The 15,550-nt window shown below is 40.1% G+C and overlaps 3 protein-coding genes across 3 annotated transcripts; 2 read left to right on the forward strand and 1 right to left on the reverse strand.

The window, feature by feature from the left end:
• Positions 1 to 2,322: 2,322 nt before the first annotated feature.
• Positions 2,323 to 4,721, reverse strand: LOC114840184 (modulator of macroautophagy TMEM150B-like). Its single transcript, XM_029123025.2, has 4 exons — positions 4,691 to 4,721; positions 3,177 to 3,370; positions 2,833 to 3,010; positions 2,323 to 2,531 (listed from the first exon to the last, which is right to left on the reverse strand). Exons 1-4 carry the CDS (start codon positions 4,719 to 4,721, stop codon positions 2,344 to 2,346), a joined length of 591 nt encoding a protein of 196 aa, XP_028978858.1. The 3' UTR covers positions 2,323 to 2,343.
• Positions 4,722 to 5,481: 760 nt separating this feature from the next.
• Positions 5,482 to 6,970, forward strand: LOC114840331 (adenylosuccinate lyase-like). The gene is made up of 3 exons (XM_034294941.1): positions 5,482 to 5,588; positions 6,564 to 6,740; positions 6,864 to 6,970. The coding sequence occupies exons 1-3, from the start codon at positions 5,535 to 5,537 to the stop codon at positions 6,948 to 6,950; spliced, it is 318 nt and encodes a 105-aa protein (XP_034150832.1). The 5' UTR covers positions 5,482 to 5,534; the 3' UTR covers positions 6,951 to 6,970.
• Positions 6,971 to 11,037: 4,067 nt separating this feature from the next.
• On the forward strand, positions 11,038 to 14,324 carry LOC105010507 (toll-like receptor 13). Its single transcript, XM_034295142.1, has 4 exons — positions 11,038 to 12,110; positions 12,159 to 13,531; positions 13,825 to 13,942; positions 14,044 to 14,324. The coding sequence occupies exons 1-4, from the start codon at positions 11,038 to 11,040 to the stop codon at positions 14,282 to 14,284; spliced, it is 2,805 nt and encodes a 934-aa protein (XP_034151033.1). The 3' UTR covers positions 14,285 to 14,324.
• The last annotated feature ends 1,226 nt before the right edge of the window (positions 14,325 to 15,550 follow it).

Below are 15,550 nucleotides of genomic sequence, written 5' to 3' on the forward strand. Positions count from 1 at the left end.
TTACTATTATCCCTCAAATAGTAGTCTTAACCTGCCATGTAGTTTTGTGCTACTTAAATTTGCAATAGACTAGAGCAGTGCCTAAGGGCTTGTGTTTCAAGAGCTTTTTATCTTGATTTCTCTTCTAAAATAGGATTAAATGTGTTTAAATGCAACTAGTAGTGGGACACTGGGGAGTTCTCAACAAGGATAAAGATGTTTTGGAGTTGACAGGCATTCCTCAGATGGAGGAAGACTTGCTCCATGTTGTTTAAGATGCATTTGAGGTGGTGGGCTGATTTCCAATCAGAGGTACAGTTGTGCTCAGAACATTGCATACCCTTGGAGAATTATAATATATTTAAAGAAAACATGAGTGAGCAAGCAAAACATTGTATTTTTTATGGGATTCACATTCAACTGTAGGTCATAACAGAATGGCACAATCATAAAACAAGACATTGCAACAAAGAAAAAAATGAACTGGCCCCTGTTCAAAAGTCTGCATACCCTTAATTCTTAATACCCCCTTTAGCATCAATGACAGTGTGCAGTCTTTTGTAATAGTTGTCTATGAGGCCCTGAATTCTTGCAGGTGGTATAGCTCCCCATTCGTCTCTATTTAACACAGTTCTCTGAAACCCTGGTCAGCCCACCTCTTCTGGTCTTTTCAGCTTCCAGCTGTTTGATGAACAGAAGGATGAGGTCTGAGACCTGCAGCTTTCCCTGTACCACTGGATGAGGAGGCTTCTGAAGAGGAGCACTTACTTGAGTGGGGACCACACTGGGGTCTTCTGGCAGAAAGTACAGGTGCCTCTGGAAACCAGAGACTGCCTTGCTGAGAACCCTAAGCAATATCTGTAAAAACCTTGATGTGTTGAAAACTCTGGGTCCACTAATTTATGTTAATCCGTGAGTTCTCCCAGAAACATAACAAAACATAATATACTGTAAACTATGAATTCAGGAATCCAATAAAATCTACTCAAGATGATTTATTACAAGCAACGTGTACATCAGTGTACAACCTCAGTGCGAGACAGAAGTGTATTACAGCGAAATACAGTTTAGGAATCCTAGCAAAATATGATTTACAAATGTAAGATTACATTTGATATGAAAAATAACCAAAACAGTAATGAGACTTTTACAAAATCTTCCACAACCTGCCCTTAACCGCTATCCAATGATCTTTTTGTATAACTTCTGTATATAGTATTTTTATTGGGATATGTGTTTGCACTTAATATTAATGTTCCATTGTCTAGATATGTGACAAGGACTCAACGGTGGACTCAGCCAGCCATTTAGTTATGTACCACGTTCCTTTGCAGCAAACCAGATCCGTCCCCTGGGGCAGGTTTTTCAAAGGTCATTGATTTCTCCATCCGGTACATCCTATTTCTATGCATTACTCCACTTTGTAATCTTGTCATGGTTATCTTACTTTTTATTTTTAACAACTTGCTTTGGTTCAGTTCCTCTTCCATATAATAGGTGATCTGCAACCAACAGACAAGGACCTAACAAGTTCTGTCTTCCACAATGATTTGATACAGGCTAATTTGATGACAATTTCATAGTGTTTAAGACTTTCTCTCAAGTAAGAAGTGTATGTCTCGTTGCAAAATAACTCTGTCAGATAATGAGCAAGCACTTCACTGGATTTCCTTCTATTTCTTGAGGAAGGGACCTCTAGTTTTGCAAGCAAATAAACACTTTTAAAAATGTTATTAGGTAGCCTAAGACTTTTAGCACAACTCTGTGTGTAATGTACTTAAGGTTTACTCAGAGAATTGCTGTGATCAGGCAATTTGGCTATGATGTGTTACTAGAAGATTTCCTGATTGTGCTAACCTAAAGGTGATGGGTATTTCACTAGCAATTGAGTCAGTGATGGTTTCTTCTTGGACCAATTTAAACCATGAGAATATCAAAGTTAAGAACAATATGACAGTATTGTAACAGTGTTTCAGTACGCTGCCCAAATCATTAGTTTCTGAATTTATTTGCTTCTAGAAAACAGAAGGAAAGTAAATCCAGACTTGTGGAAATGGGATGTAATTATGCTCTGGGCGATGTGAATTGTCTGTCAAACTTGGGTATACTTTTGTTAGGTACTTGATTTATTCAATGATTTTGTTTTGTAGCTGGTGTAACTAAGGAGATCTTTGACTTCATCTGACTAAGAATATGTGATTAATATTAAAACTGCTTTTAAGGCAATAGATTCATTTTCTCAGTACTTTATGTTATGTTGGTCGGCCTAAATAAATATCGCTAACACAAAAGTCAGTGTATGTTTGTGTTTGGAAGCTTAGCTATAAACAGGAAATCTGTGGTTATTGAGTACACTGTGAAGCATCATATTCTGATATCTCCTCCATTGGTGCTCAGTGTCTTCAGACCTCGTTTCTGCACTGTGAGCTGGTGACAGTCGATGTGACGGAACTCGCACCCAAAGATACCAAACAGGACGAAGAAAGACATGACCAAGGCCCACTCAGAAATGGCTGCTCCAGATTTATAGCCGGTGTTATGGAGAGTGACCACTGGACAGGGAAAGGCTGGTCAAGGAGCATACACGAGCACATGACCGGCAAATGTCTGATCTATACGTTAATATCCATCTAAATGTATATGTTTATGTGGATAGAGCCAGTGAGGCCATTTCCATGTTTCTGAATGTCATTTCAATGTGATTAACTGCAAGATGGCTCCTGATGATGTGGTCGGGGTTATGTTTGAAGTGACATCATCTTTAAAATGGCCAATTAAACCCGCTGGCATTCTACGCGGTGATAGTTGCTTTGTACCTTTGAAGGCATCAGGTCTAATGATCTGCAAGGATACTGGCGATGTCCAGGATGGTGCTGATGCTACAGAAGGTTAGGCGAAGACCTCCAACCCAGCGATGGTCGTCTGAGGGCGGGGCTCTGTAGCAAAGCCACGCCTGCAGCCAGAAATAAGCCAGGCCCACAAAAAAGGCCAGGAACGCGCCCAATAAGTGGACCTCCTTCATTACAGATTGCTTTGAAGTACAGAGAAAAGAGAGCAGGGTGGGTGAAAGGAATTTGGTCAATTCTCAGGGTAGGACAAGGTCAACCGTCTGTGTGTTTGGTCCGTATTTGGATGATGCTGAGAAACTTCAGCCGCATCTGCCTTTGTCCCGTCTGTTTAGAGACTCTAAATGATACCTGGAAGTTTCCGATGAGGGAGATGCCCAGGCAGGAGATGAAGCCCAGGATGATACTGGCGATGTTCACCCTGCTGTTGTGACCGTAGTCTCTGACCTGCTGAAACCGGATCACCACGATCCACAGGGCTGACACACCAAGACAGAAGGAGGCATTCAGTGTGCGTGTGTGCGTGCGTGTACCTGTTTTACTATCTGAGTGAGGACCCAAGGTTAATGAACATAGACCAAAGGTCCTCAGTATGATGGAAAACAAGGGAAATCATGCACTGAGGACATTTCCCCGACTGTCAACAAAAACGTTTGCATACCCTGGCCGAAATTGTGACATTTTGGCATTGATTTGGAAAATATGACTGATCAAGCAATTCATTATTACATAGTTGTTTGCTCCTTTTTAAATCATAATGATAAAAGAAATCGCCCAAATGGCTCTGATCAAAACTTTACATACACTTGAATGTTTGGCCTTCTTACAGACACATTTCTTCCATTTCTCTGTGGTCCAGTTCTGATGCTCACGTACCCATTGTAGGCGCTTTCAGCAGTGGTACAGGGGTCAGCATGGGGACCCTGACTGGTCTTCAGCTATGCAGCACCATATGTGTTCTGAAACCTTTCAGTACCAGCATTAACTTTTTAAGCAATTTGAGCTACAGTAGTTGGTCTGTTGGCTCGGACCACACTGGCCAGCCTTCGCTTCCCATGTGGGTCAATGAGACTTGGCCGCCCATGACCCAGTCACCGGTTCACAGCTTTTCCTTCCTTGGACCACTTTTGATAGATTATCAGTGTTATTCACCCCACCTGTCAGTGGTCATAATGTTATTGCTGATCGGTGTATATCCAAATAGACTGTCAAATGATATTGTTTTTACTTTAAGCAATGGCTGTGTTGCTATATGTCCAAGCTTATGTCTTTGTAGAACAATACAATAGTCTACATACTCTTGAATCAATCGATTTGTTTTCTATGGATTTGTGTCATTTGTCCTTTGCCATTATTTTGTTGTGTTATCAAGCATCCGTGCTTTTAGGTCTAAATACTGCAAATCATAGGTAATTTATTTGATCTGCACACATCAGTTGATAGTCTAACCTATTTTACCTTCGACTTCATCAAAATAAATCCAAAACAAAATTCTAAGGAGTTGGTGTTTGAAAATCAGCTGTTTGAAAACAACACATTTCCTGAAGTTGCGAAAATGATTGCAAAGTTTGACTTGCCCTCAAATGACTTGTAAAGATGCCTACAAATACGACACTACATCACAAAACACACCGACTGGGACAGTCTTAAAAGAAATCCAAATGAAGTTGAACAGTATTTTATACATATTAGTCAACAAGTGGTATCAACAAAGCATGAAATATCACGTATCTATAAGAGTCTTATGAGAGAAACCTCGGACAACACATTTCATATTAAAAATGAATGGGAAATGGAACAATTATAAAAACAATGCCCCTAACACCTGCTGGAGGAACTGCGGTATGGTGGGGGATCATACTCACATATTCTGGGACTGCTCTGTGATACAGACATACTGGAAAGACATTGAAGTGGAAGTGGACAACATCTTCAGGAGGGATTTCCCTCTGGACCCGTTGCTTTTCCTACTGGAGAAAACACTGGAAAACTTGCTTTCTAAGGACCATCGCTACAAGTTACATATTTTATTAATGATTGCAAGAAAAATGATCACTATTAATTGGATGAAGCCTAGCTCCCCTACAATAGCTGAGCGGAAACAAAGAATCAAACCGGTCTCTACAATGGAAAATATGACTGCTGTGTTACAGTTGAAAGTACCACTGTTGGTAAGAAGATGGACTCCTGTCATTCTAGGCCTTGATCTAGAATAATAATTTGAACATACTGTGATATACTGTGCTTTATTTATCTTGCCTTTATACAGTCAATATATGGGTTGTACGAAGATCAACCACAAGGTGACCACTTTTTGTTGGTTTTACTTTTTACGTTTTTTGTTGCTTCAAACTGTTATTGAGGGACTGTAGATGTATAGGTGTGGGTTTTTGTTTGGATTGTAAAATTGCCTGTAATGTTTAACATGGCCAATGAAGTTTAAAAAAATTAAATAATAATTATATTCAAATGTTACATAAGTCCAACACACACAAATTCTGGGAGCCTGAAAGGCCTGGCGGTTCTAGTGTTAAATGGGTTTGGATTTTGGTCTCTCTCTCTCGTGCTCTCTCTCTCACTCTCTCTGTTTATTTCTCTCTCTCTCTCTCTCTCTCTCTCTGTCTCTCTCTCTCTCTCTCTCTGTCTCTCTCTCACTCTGTCTTTCTACCTCAGGTTATAGAGAGACACATCCGTCAGGAGCTGCCCTTCATGGCTACAGAGAACATCATAATGTCTATGGTGAAGACTGGAGGCAACAGACAGGTACACCTTCTACAGTTGGACAACATCATTATTAATCTTTCGAGACCAGCAGAACAAAATCCTTATTAAACCTTCTAGAACAACAGGGCAACATCCTTATTAAACCTTCTAGAACAGCAGGGAAACATCCTTATTAAACCTTCTAGAACAGCAGGGCAACATCCTTAATAAACCTTCTAGAACAGCAGGGAATTATCCTTATTAAACCTTCTAGAACAACAGGGCAACATCCTTATTAAACCTTCTAGAACAGCAGGGCAACATCCTTTTTAAACCTTCTAGAACAACAGGGAAACATCCTTATTAAACCTTCTAGAACAGCAGGGCAACATCCTTATTAAACCTTCTAGAACAGCAGGGAAACATCCTTATTAAACCTTCTAGAACAGCAGGGCAACATCCTTATTAAACCTTCTAGAACAGCAGGGCAACATCCTTATTAAACCTTCTAGAACAGCAGGGCAACATCCTTATTAAACCTTCTAGAACAGCAGGGCAACATCCTTATTAAACCTTCTAGAACAGCAGGGAAACATCCTTATTAAACCTTCTAGAACAGCAGGGAAACATCCTTATTAAACCTTCTAGAACAGCAGGACCACATCACAGAGTAACAGTCCCTCTACTGCCTGTCTTATCACATTGTAACTGTCCCTCTCCTGCCTGTGTTCTCCCACAGTAACAGCCCTTCATCCCATGCCTGTGTTCTCCCACAGTAACAGCCTTTCATCCCATGCCTGTGTTCTCCCACAGTAACAGCCTTTCATCCCATGCCTGTGTTCTCCCACAGTAACAGCCCTTCATTCCATGCCCGTGTTCTCCCACAGTAACAGCCCTTCATCCCATGCCTGTGTTCTCCCACAGTAACAGCCCTTCATCCCATGCCTGTGTTCTCCCACAGTAATAGCCCTTCATCCCATGCCTGTGTTCTCCCACAGTAACAGCCCTTCATCCCATGCCTGTGTTCTTCTCCAGGACTGCCATGAGAAGATCCGTGTGCTGTCCCAGCAGGCTGCAGCCGTGGTTAAACAGGAGGGAGGTGACAACGACCTCCTGTCCAGGGTCCAGGCCGACTCTTACTTTGCTCCCATACTGGGTCATCTGGACAACATCCTGGACCCCAAGACTTTTGTTGGCCGCGCCCCCCAGCAGGTACAATAGACCCCCTCCCATCATCATAGTTTTTCATCAACTGAGAGTATTGTGCTATCATTTTGAGGTACCACTGAATCACTCACTGATACACGAACACACTTCATCTCTCTGTTCTCTAAGGTGGCCAGGTTCCTCTCTGAGGAGGTGCGCCCTCTGCTGGAGCCCTACAAGGCCAAGATGGATGTGAAGATTGAGCTGGAGCTTTGAAACAACAGCTGTGAATGTGAATCCAGTTAAAGAAAGGTCATCATGACAGACAAGTTGTATGCTGAAGCGTAGGAAAATGAAAGACAATAAAAAATTGCGTACGTGTGTTGATTCTGTTGTGAGACTTGGGAATGTTAAAACAACGCAAGAATTTCATTGGTCTGGGGGATTTTTTTTTTACAATGGAGGACGTCGCGTTGCTTTTCATTTGTGGCAGCGTCCAAATAACCTGCCCGAAATGACAGTTGATACAGCCAGAGTTCAAATAATTTATATTCTCAAAGTAACACATTTTTTTCTTTTGATGGTGCTTTCATGGAAGGTTTAGTCAAACCTGAAAACTTGAATTTGTAACACAATTACGTACATGATATCAGAGGAGATTTTTAAAACGTACAGTCACTGAAACGTTTTAATTGATCTTTTAATGAAATGAATCCCTTAAGAGACTTGCCGATCTTACAGCCCTGGATATATCATTGTTAAGATGACCTTCCCTGGAAAATTAATGTATACCGCTAACAGCCTTAACAACTCTCAATGTATCGTTTAATCATATGTTTGATCTCATTAGTGATTTTCATTTCCAAATCAACCCACCCCTTTCTAACCTGTCATGTTTGGAAAATGTAGTGAAAAACATTGAATATGCATCTACCATTACCACATCTGAAACCAACTATCTACAAGGTCTGAAATCTTTTTTGACGTTAACTGCAGCTAAAGTTTTTGTATGATTTGATATCAGTATACCCTGAAACATTTGTTCACACTCCTAAGATGTCACTTAATACGAGTAAGGATTTTTTTTTTTATCACAGCCCTCTCTAAAATGGTATCACCTATTTCCAAGTATAGAAAAACTACATGTCTACTGGAAATGTGGAATTCTGTCTTTGAATTTTCGCTTCCCAGTTGAAAATAAAACATTCCCAAAGAACAATTAAGTAATGCTGTCTTCTCTCCCTTCACTCCTTGCTGCCCTAATGAGGAGAACCCCATCCTGCCCTAATGAGTAGAACCCCATCCTGCCCTAATGAGTAGAACCCCATCCTGCCCTAATGAGTAGAACCCCATCCTGCCCTGCTCTTTCTAGGGTGGTGTTGTGGTGTTCAGGTTACCTAATACCCTTTGGCTAGGCTATAAACTTTGCAGCCTAAAGCTATGGACTGATACGATGAATCAAAGCAGTGCAGTTGCCCTTTATGTAATCTGTTGGGAAAGCAGTGAATTCACTTTCTCGGAAGGAAATTATCTTTGGAAACTTTATTTCAACTGGTAAATGTGTATTAATTATATACAGTAAATTACTGATATAGTATAAGCGGGAGAAATGGATCCATAATCTCTAGAGCTTGTTTGTAAAATCTGTTACAGTTACATATAATGCAAAGGAGCCTTGTTTTATTCAAATTCAAACTAGATTGTGTTGAGGATATGTTGTGTTTATGCCACAAATGTATCATTGCTAATCTTAGTAATTAGTACATTTAGAAGGTGAGCTCTGGTGAAATTGCCCTTTGAGAAATTATCTCCCTTAGTAGAGTGGTCTGATATTGGCAACAAGAGTCAAATCATTCAGCCATGGCAACAATACCTTGCCGTTTTCATTGTTCCAAAAATGTGAGCTGTGTTTGCAGAACCAAAACACAGAATCCAGACCCCCACATTTTATTCTGTACAGAAGACATAATGCTCATGTTCAAGAGACATATAGTCAGATGAAAGTAAAAAAGAGAAGGAAAACTGATTATACATGTGAGTTGTCTTTAAAAAAGGTGTGGTGATTGCTAATTTGCTGATTTTGTCCATTGATATAAAGAGGTTATCTTTCCTATATTGCTACTGATCTGCTAAAAGAGACCAGTGCACTCTTCTCTGGACTGTAAGTAACAATAATGCCTGTTTTATAGTTTTGTTAAATGATTAGGTTTTAGCTTGGTAGTTTAATTTGTTATCTACATTTCTTTGTTTAAAACAAATAATTGACTGATATTTAAAAAAATTATTTGTACTGATAATATTTCTACACACGGATTTCTGGGTAGGCTTACCCAGACTTTTGACATTGAACTGTAGTTTCTACTACGGTGAAGTTATATTATTGTAGCTCATTCAGCTCTGTTTCCAGGGACTTCCGTTTTAAAATGGTTATTTACACAAGTGAAAGACATTGCTATTGCTAATATTTAGTTTATACATTCTCCAAAAGATAGAAGCAAGTTTATTTCAGTTATAGGCAACTGGAGAAATTGCATCGGTTTCCCAGAAAGGTTCTAGTTTCTAAATACATTTCAGTCTTGATTGAGATTATTTTCAATTATGAAGCAGCAATTAGTTCCATTCAACCTGTCTCTTCCAACCATGCAAAATCAAACCCTAAATGGTCCCAAAAAGCCTTCACATTGCTAGCCATTTTATAATAAAGTTCAGCACCAAAATAGCATCGGTGTAGAAAACGAATGTCTGCTCATTCATTGTTACTTGGACAAGAAAAGATATAGATTTGTTTTACTGAATGCCCGGGCAAAGGTAAGGCACGAGACATGAGACAATTTACACTGGGAAGAAAATGTAATTAGCAGTGTGTTGTTATTGGTGAGAAATATTGTTTCCATCCGGACCAGATTACTTCCAGAAATTGATTCCCTACATTGGTTAAAGCAGAAATTTACCAGACCTTTAAAATAATGAAGTAGCCTGCAAATTAAATATTGAACCATATCTTTTAAGTCTTCCCTTATGCTATGCAAGTAAATATGTGCAGTATTTCTGTTTGGTTTAGCCAGGCTGGCAGTTAGACATGCACATAAGAAAATCCTAACTGGCACACAAATTAGTAGAAATTATAGGATGAATAGTAAATTGGCACTCATATCTCCCACATTCAAGCTGAAGTTAAATCCAAAAATGCTTTCTTAATACCTGACAAAAGCCTTCAGCATTATCAAGGACCCTTTTCTCTCCAGTCACGCACTGCTCCTAGCCTACAGTCGTTCAAGCAGCCTTATGGTCTCTTATTAATAGGTGCAGAGAGAGTTTTTACTTGAACATTTCACCTATCTGATCACCTCTGCAAGCTAGCCATTCTGATAAACTCGACACACACTCACCCACAGACTTAACCAACAGATGCTAATACTGTATCCTGCTGCCATTTTTATTGTTCTCATCATTATTGTCTGTTGTTCAACACTTATTTGGTTTTAGTTTCTCTAGCATTATGGAGCAGGAACCTGCAGAGAAACTGAAAAATAATGTGTAAATTGCCTTGTGTATCAAAACAATAATATAGAAATATTGGATGTTGATACGAAGGGTGCGTTCCAAGAGATTTGACTTAGCTGATGCCTAAAATATATCACCTCTCAGGGACGGGGGTATGTTGGGGGGCCCGGTGCTGTCCCAGTCCTTGTCCACCTGGTCATACTTCTGACCTAGTCTAAATTTAAATAGACTCTGGATTTAGCCCACATGCATTTACTAATTATTCCAATTGGACTCTTAATATCTCACCTGGCACAGCCAGAAGAGGACTGGTATCCCCTCTGAGTCTGGGTCCTCTCTGGGTTTCTTCCTAAAATTCGGCCTTCTTAGGGAGGTTTTCCTAGCCACTGAAATTCAACACAACTGTTGTTTGCTCCTTGGGGTTTAAGCCCGGGTGTCTCTGTAATGCACTTTGTGACAACTACTGTTGTCAAAAGGGCTTTATAAATACATTTGATTGATTGATTGATGTGTTTTTAGTATTGCAAAATAAGATAACTACTTATTTGTCAGTTGACCACTTAATCAATGACATGGCACCGACCATTCGTTGTTGAGTTTCATTGACTTAGCTGTAATTCAGTTGCCTATGTAGATGCAGCCCCAGATGATTGACTGTTAAAACCTGAGCTTTTATTCAGAAACAATGTAATATGAGCACTGAGAGTGCACCGGTTTTTCTTTTATCATATCTTTAACCTCAGATTCTTCACTATTTTCTTTAGGAGGAAGACCTCCTTTTTGGGACTCTGTGTGTTGGTCGCAGGCCACCTAATTCAATGGAAAAGGAACTGAGGCAAAACAACCACTGCTATTAAAAATGAAGATCATGCCAGAATTAGGAAGTTGGTCAGCACAATCTCAGATAAGATTCTCGCTTTGCTTTTTGCTGTGTTGCTGTTTTTTTGTCAATCGAGTAAACAGTTATGTGCTGACAAACTGCACAATTGAAAACACACGTAATATCACCATCAACATGAAAGTACTCTGTAGTCAAAGGAATCTTGAATCCATACCAAATGACATTCCATCAAAAGTTAGATTCTTAGACATTTCCTATAATTATATTTCCAAAATCAAAATATTTGACTTGAAATTTCTAACAACCCTAAAAGTCTTAAATATGTGCAGCAACATTATCTCTCATATTGACGATGGGGCTTTTTCAGACTTAGTTGCTCTACAGGTGTTGAATCTGGATGAGAACAAACTCACCTGCCTGTCAGGCCACATGTTTCAAGGCCTGGGTAACCTCTTAGTGTTAACACTGTCTGAGAACTACATCACAAACATTACCCGCTCATCTGTTCAGTCCCTCTACTCGTTAAAAGAAGCAGTCTTAAAGATTAACAGACTGAGAGATATTGAACATGTTACGCCCATCTTCCACTTACCAAACCTGCAGACATTGGATATTAGTAACAACTTGTTTGACTCTTTTCAGTCATCAAAAATATCAAAGTCCACAAGTGTGAGAAGGCTTGACGTATCTTATAACACTTTAAAAATCTTCAGCATCACAGACAACGTTTTTCCAGACCTTCAGACATTACACCTCTCGTACTGTGGCCCACATGAAAACGGAAGCATGGACTGGGATGTTCCAGACAGCCACTTCCTGAGAAACGTCTCAGATCTACACTTGTCCCACATCCACATGTCTGCGGAGATGATGAGCATGCTGCTTCGGAGTCTCAACTCCTCATTAGTGAACCTGACATTGAATAATCAAGCTGAGTATAAGCTGAAGACTCTGGTGGATGAAGCCTGTCATATACCTACACTGAGGACAGTCCACCTAAAAGAAAACAACATCAGCAAGGACATGCTGCAATCATGCACTCAGGTGACTGAAATGGACTTATCAGGCAGTGATACTATAGAATTATCTGAGTTATTTTTCAGGTCAATGAAATATCTGAGAATCCTCTCACTACGAAGTAACAGGCTGCCTTTCATACCAAATGTCTTAAAGAATCTGGCCACTTTAGAAGTCCTAGATCTAGGCGGAAACATGATCAGTCGATTGGACTGCTTAGATTTAGACAATCTCACAAGACTTACAGAACTATATCTTGAAATAAACGACATCTCAATAATTGAAGAATGTTTTTTCCAGGACATGGGAGCTTTAAAGATTCTGGATCTTCATGATAACAAAATACTCACCTTAAATGGTGCCTTCAAGAAGGGTTTAGTCAATTTAGAGAGCCTGAATTTGAAACAAAATTACTTTACAAGTATTGAAGGGGAATTTGAAAACTTACCATCTCTGAAACATCTGGATTTATCATTTAATGATATTTACCTGATGGAAGGACCCGTTGAGGGTCTTGCAAGTCTTACAACCCTGGATCTTTCATCGTGTAAATTACATTATCTGGGAAAATCACTTACAGCCCTAAATGCCTTAAAAACACTCAATGTATCACACAATATGTTGTCTGATTTGTATACATCCAATATTAAAATCAACTCACCCTTTTCTAACCTGTCATCTTTGGAACATTTAGTGATGGACTATCAAAGTAGATTTTATCTACCGTCGGACTATCTGCAAGGTCTGAAATCTTTATTGACATTAAGTGCACAGAATTTTCATTTTAATTATCTAGACCCAGAAACATTTGCTCATACCCCTAACTTGATATCACTTGATATCAGCAAGAATGATTTGAGTAAAAATGACTTTACAGAGCACTCTCTAAAATTGTTTAAACTAATTCCAAATCTAGAAAAACTGTACATGTCTGAATGTGGACTCCCGTCTTTGGATTTCATCTTTCTGGTGGAACGTAACATACTCAAAAAGGACAATGAAGTATCGCTTTCTTCTCTCCCTGCCTTAACATTTCTGGATGTGCAAGGTAACCCTTTCAGCTGTGATTGCAGCAATGCTTTTTTCATCCAGTGGGTGAAAAGCAACAGCCAAACACAAGTGGTTGAGGCGTACCAGTATCTCTGCAAATATCCCAAGGATTTAAAGGGTTCCAAACTGTTGGACCTGGACACACGCCCCTGTTTTGTAGACAGTGGTTTCTTCTACTACATCTCCACTGCTTCTCTGGTCATTCTCACCCTGCTGGGGGCCTTTATCTACCATCTCCTTAGATGGCAGATGGTCTATGCCTACTACCTCTTCCAGGCTTATCTATATGATGCCAAGCGGAAGAAGCACTGTGTGCCTTATCAGTTTGATGCCTTCATCTCCTACAATGCCCACGATGAGCCTTGGGTCAAGGGGGAACTGCTGCCGGAGTTGGAGGAGGGGCAGGGATGGAAGCTGTGTCTGCACCACCGAGACTTCCAGCCAGGTGTGCATCCCGCCTTGTAACAATGGCCAGAACAAATTCCATGTTTGTTGTGAAACTTACTTGGCAATAAATCTCTTTCTGATTCTGAGCAACTGTGCTGTTGTTGTACCCATTATATAATATGTTAACACCCTGAAATTTGGATTTGAAATGAAACAGACTGTATTATTTTTAAACTCCAAACAACTACGACAGCAGCGACACAGCCATAGTTTTCTATAATAATACAGTACATTCAGGTACCCAAACTGGTGAAATTTGACAAAGGGCTTATTTCCAACTGTGTTCCGCAGGCAAATCAATAATTGATAACATTACAGACGCCATCTACGGGAGCAGGAAGACCATCTCTGTGATCAGCCACCGATACCTGGAGAGCGAGTGGTGCTCCAGAGAGATACAGATGGCCAGGTGGGTCTGTTACTTCTGTTCATATGATGAGTCTCTATTTAACACAGGTCTCTGAAACCCAGGTCAGCCCACCTCTTCTCTACCTCTTCTGGTCTCTGCAGCTTCCGGCTGTTTGATGAACAGAAGGACGTGCTGATCCTGGTATTTCTGGAGGAGATCCCAGACCAGCAACTGTCTCCCTACCACCGGATGAGGAGGCTGGTGAAGAAGAGCACCTATTTGAGCTGGCCAAAAGCTGGGGACCACACTGGGGTCTTCTGGCATAAGCTACGGATGGCCCTGGAGACCAAAGACTGCCCTGCTGAGGAGAACCCCATCCTTACCGGGGTGGAGATGCCATAACAGAGAAAACTGAATTGGAAAAACAACAAGTTTTCTGTCATCAGGGGTTGGAACCACAACGATTTTCCAATTGATTCATTCTGGACAGACCCACCACATTTCTTAATACTTTTTTTTACAAAGAACATATAGATATCAGTTCCAACCACAGAGGAAATCTAGATTATATCAATTGTTTTTTCCATATAAAATATCAAAAATCATCAATGTTCAATACATTTATTGATTTTGCTAATCTGTCTGGTTAGCTTGATGGCATCATATAAGGACAATTGATGCAATTTGTTTATCCTTTATAGATAATATGTATTAGGAAATGTGTTTGCAACTTATATTGATATGCTCTTGATCAATTACTATTCTCCCTCAAATAGTAGTCTTAACCTGCCATGTAGTTTTGTGCTACTTACATTTGCAATAGACTAGAGCAGTGCCTAAGGGCTTGTGTTTTAAGAGCTTTTTATCTTGATTTCTCTTCTAAAATAGGATTAAATGTGTTTAAATGCAACTAGTAGTGGGACACTGGGGAGTTCTCAACAAGGATAAAGATGTTTTGGAGTTGACAGGCATTCCTCAGATGGAGGAAGACTTGCTCCATGTTGTTTAAGATGCATTTGAGGTGGTGGGCTGATTTCCAATCAGAGGTACAGTTGTGCTCAGAACATTGCATACCCTTGGAGAATTATAAAACATGAGTGAGCAAGCAAAACATTGTATTTTTTATGGGATTCACATTCAACTGTAGGTCATAACAGAATGGCACAATCATAAAACAAGACATTGCAACAAAGAAAAAAATGAACTGGCCCCTGTTCAAAAGTCTGCATACCCTTAATTCTTAATACCCCCTTTAGCATCAATGACAGTGTGCAGTCTTTTGTAATAGTTGTCTATGAGGCCCTGAATTCTTGCAGGTGGTATAGCTCCCCATTCGTCTCTATTTAACACAGGTCTCTGAAACCCTGGTCAGCCCACCTCTTCTGGTCTTTTCAGCTTCCAGCTGTTTGATGAACAGAAGGATGAGGTCTGAGACCTGCAGCTTTCCCTGTACCACTGGATGAGGAGGCTTCTGAAGAGGAGCACTTACTTGAGTGGGGACCACACTGGGGTCTTCTGGCAGAAAGTACAGGTGCCTCTGGAAACCAGAGACTGCCTTGCTGAGAACCCTAAGCAATATCTGTAAAAACCTTGATGTGTTGAAAACTCTGGGTCCACTAATTTATGTTAATCCGTGAGTTCTCCCAGAAACATAACACAACATAATAT

Source organism: Esox lucius, chromosome 11, assembly GCF_011004845.1.
Source record: "Esox lucius isolate fEsoLuc1 chromosome 11, fEsoLuc1.pri, whole genome shotgun sequence".
NCBI classification, from domain to species: Eukaryota; Metazoa; Chordata; class Actinopteri; order Esociformes; family Esocidae; genus Esox; species Esox lucius.

What these genes read in the sequence shown, in the direction of transcription:
- LOC114840184 (XM_029123025.2), bottom strand. Translation starts at nt 4,721, where the DNA reads ATGTCTGTATCACAGAGCAGTCCCAGAATAT. An exon ending in ACAGAGCAGTCCCAGAATAT is followed by an intron (nt 3,371 to 4,690) that starts GTGAGTATGATC and finishes GTCCTCACTCAG; the next exon opens with ATAGTAAAACAGGTACACGC. An exon ending in CCCTCATCGGAAACTTCCAG is followed by an intron (nt 3,011 to 3,176) that starts GTATCATTTAGA and finishes TGTACTTCAAAG; the next exon opens with CAATCTGTAATGAAGGAGGT.
- LOC114840331 (XM_034294941.1), top strand. Translation starts at nt 5,535, where the DNA reads ATGGCTACAGAGAACATCATAATGTCTATGGTGAAGACTGGAGGCAAC. An exon ending in AGACTGGAGGCAACAGACAG is followed by an intron (nt 5,589 to 6,563) that starts GTACACCTTCTA and finishes GTTCTTCTCCAG; the next exon opens with GACTGCCATGAGAAGATCCG. An exon ending in TTGGCCGCGCCCCCCAGCAG is followed by an intron (nt 6,741 to 6,863) that starts GTACAATAGACC and finishes CTGTTCTCTAAG; the next exon opens with GTGGCCAGGTTCCTCTCTGA.
- LOC105010507 (XM_034295142.1), top strand. Translation starts at nt 11,038, where the DNA reads ATGAAGATCATGCCAGAATTAGGAAGTTGGTCAGCACAATCTCAGATA. An exon ending in GATACTATAGAATTATCTGA is followed by an intron (nt 12,111 to 12,158) that starts GTTATTTTTCAG and finishes CTCACTACGAAG; the next exon opens with TAACAGGCTGCCTTTCATAC. An exon ending in CCACCGAGACTTCCAGCCAG is followed by an intron (nt 13,532 to 13,824) that starts GTGTGCATCCCG and finishes TGTGTTCCGCAG; the next exon opens with GCAAATCAATAATTGATAAC.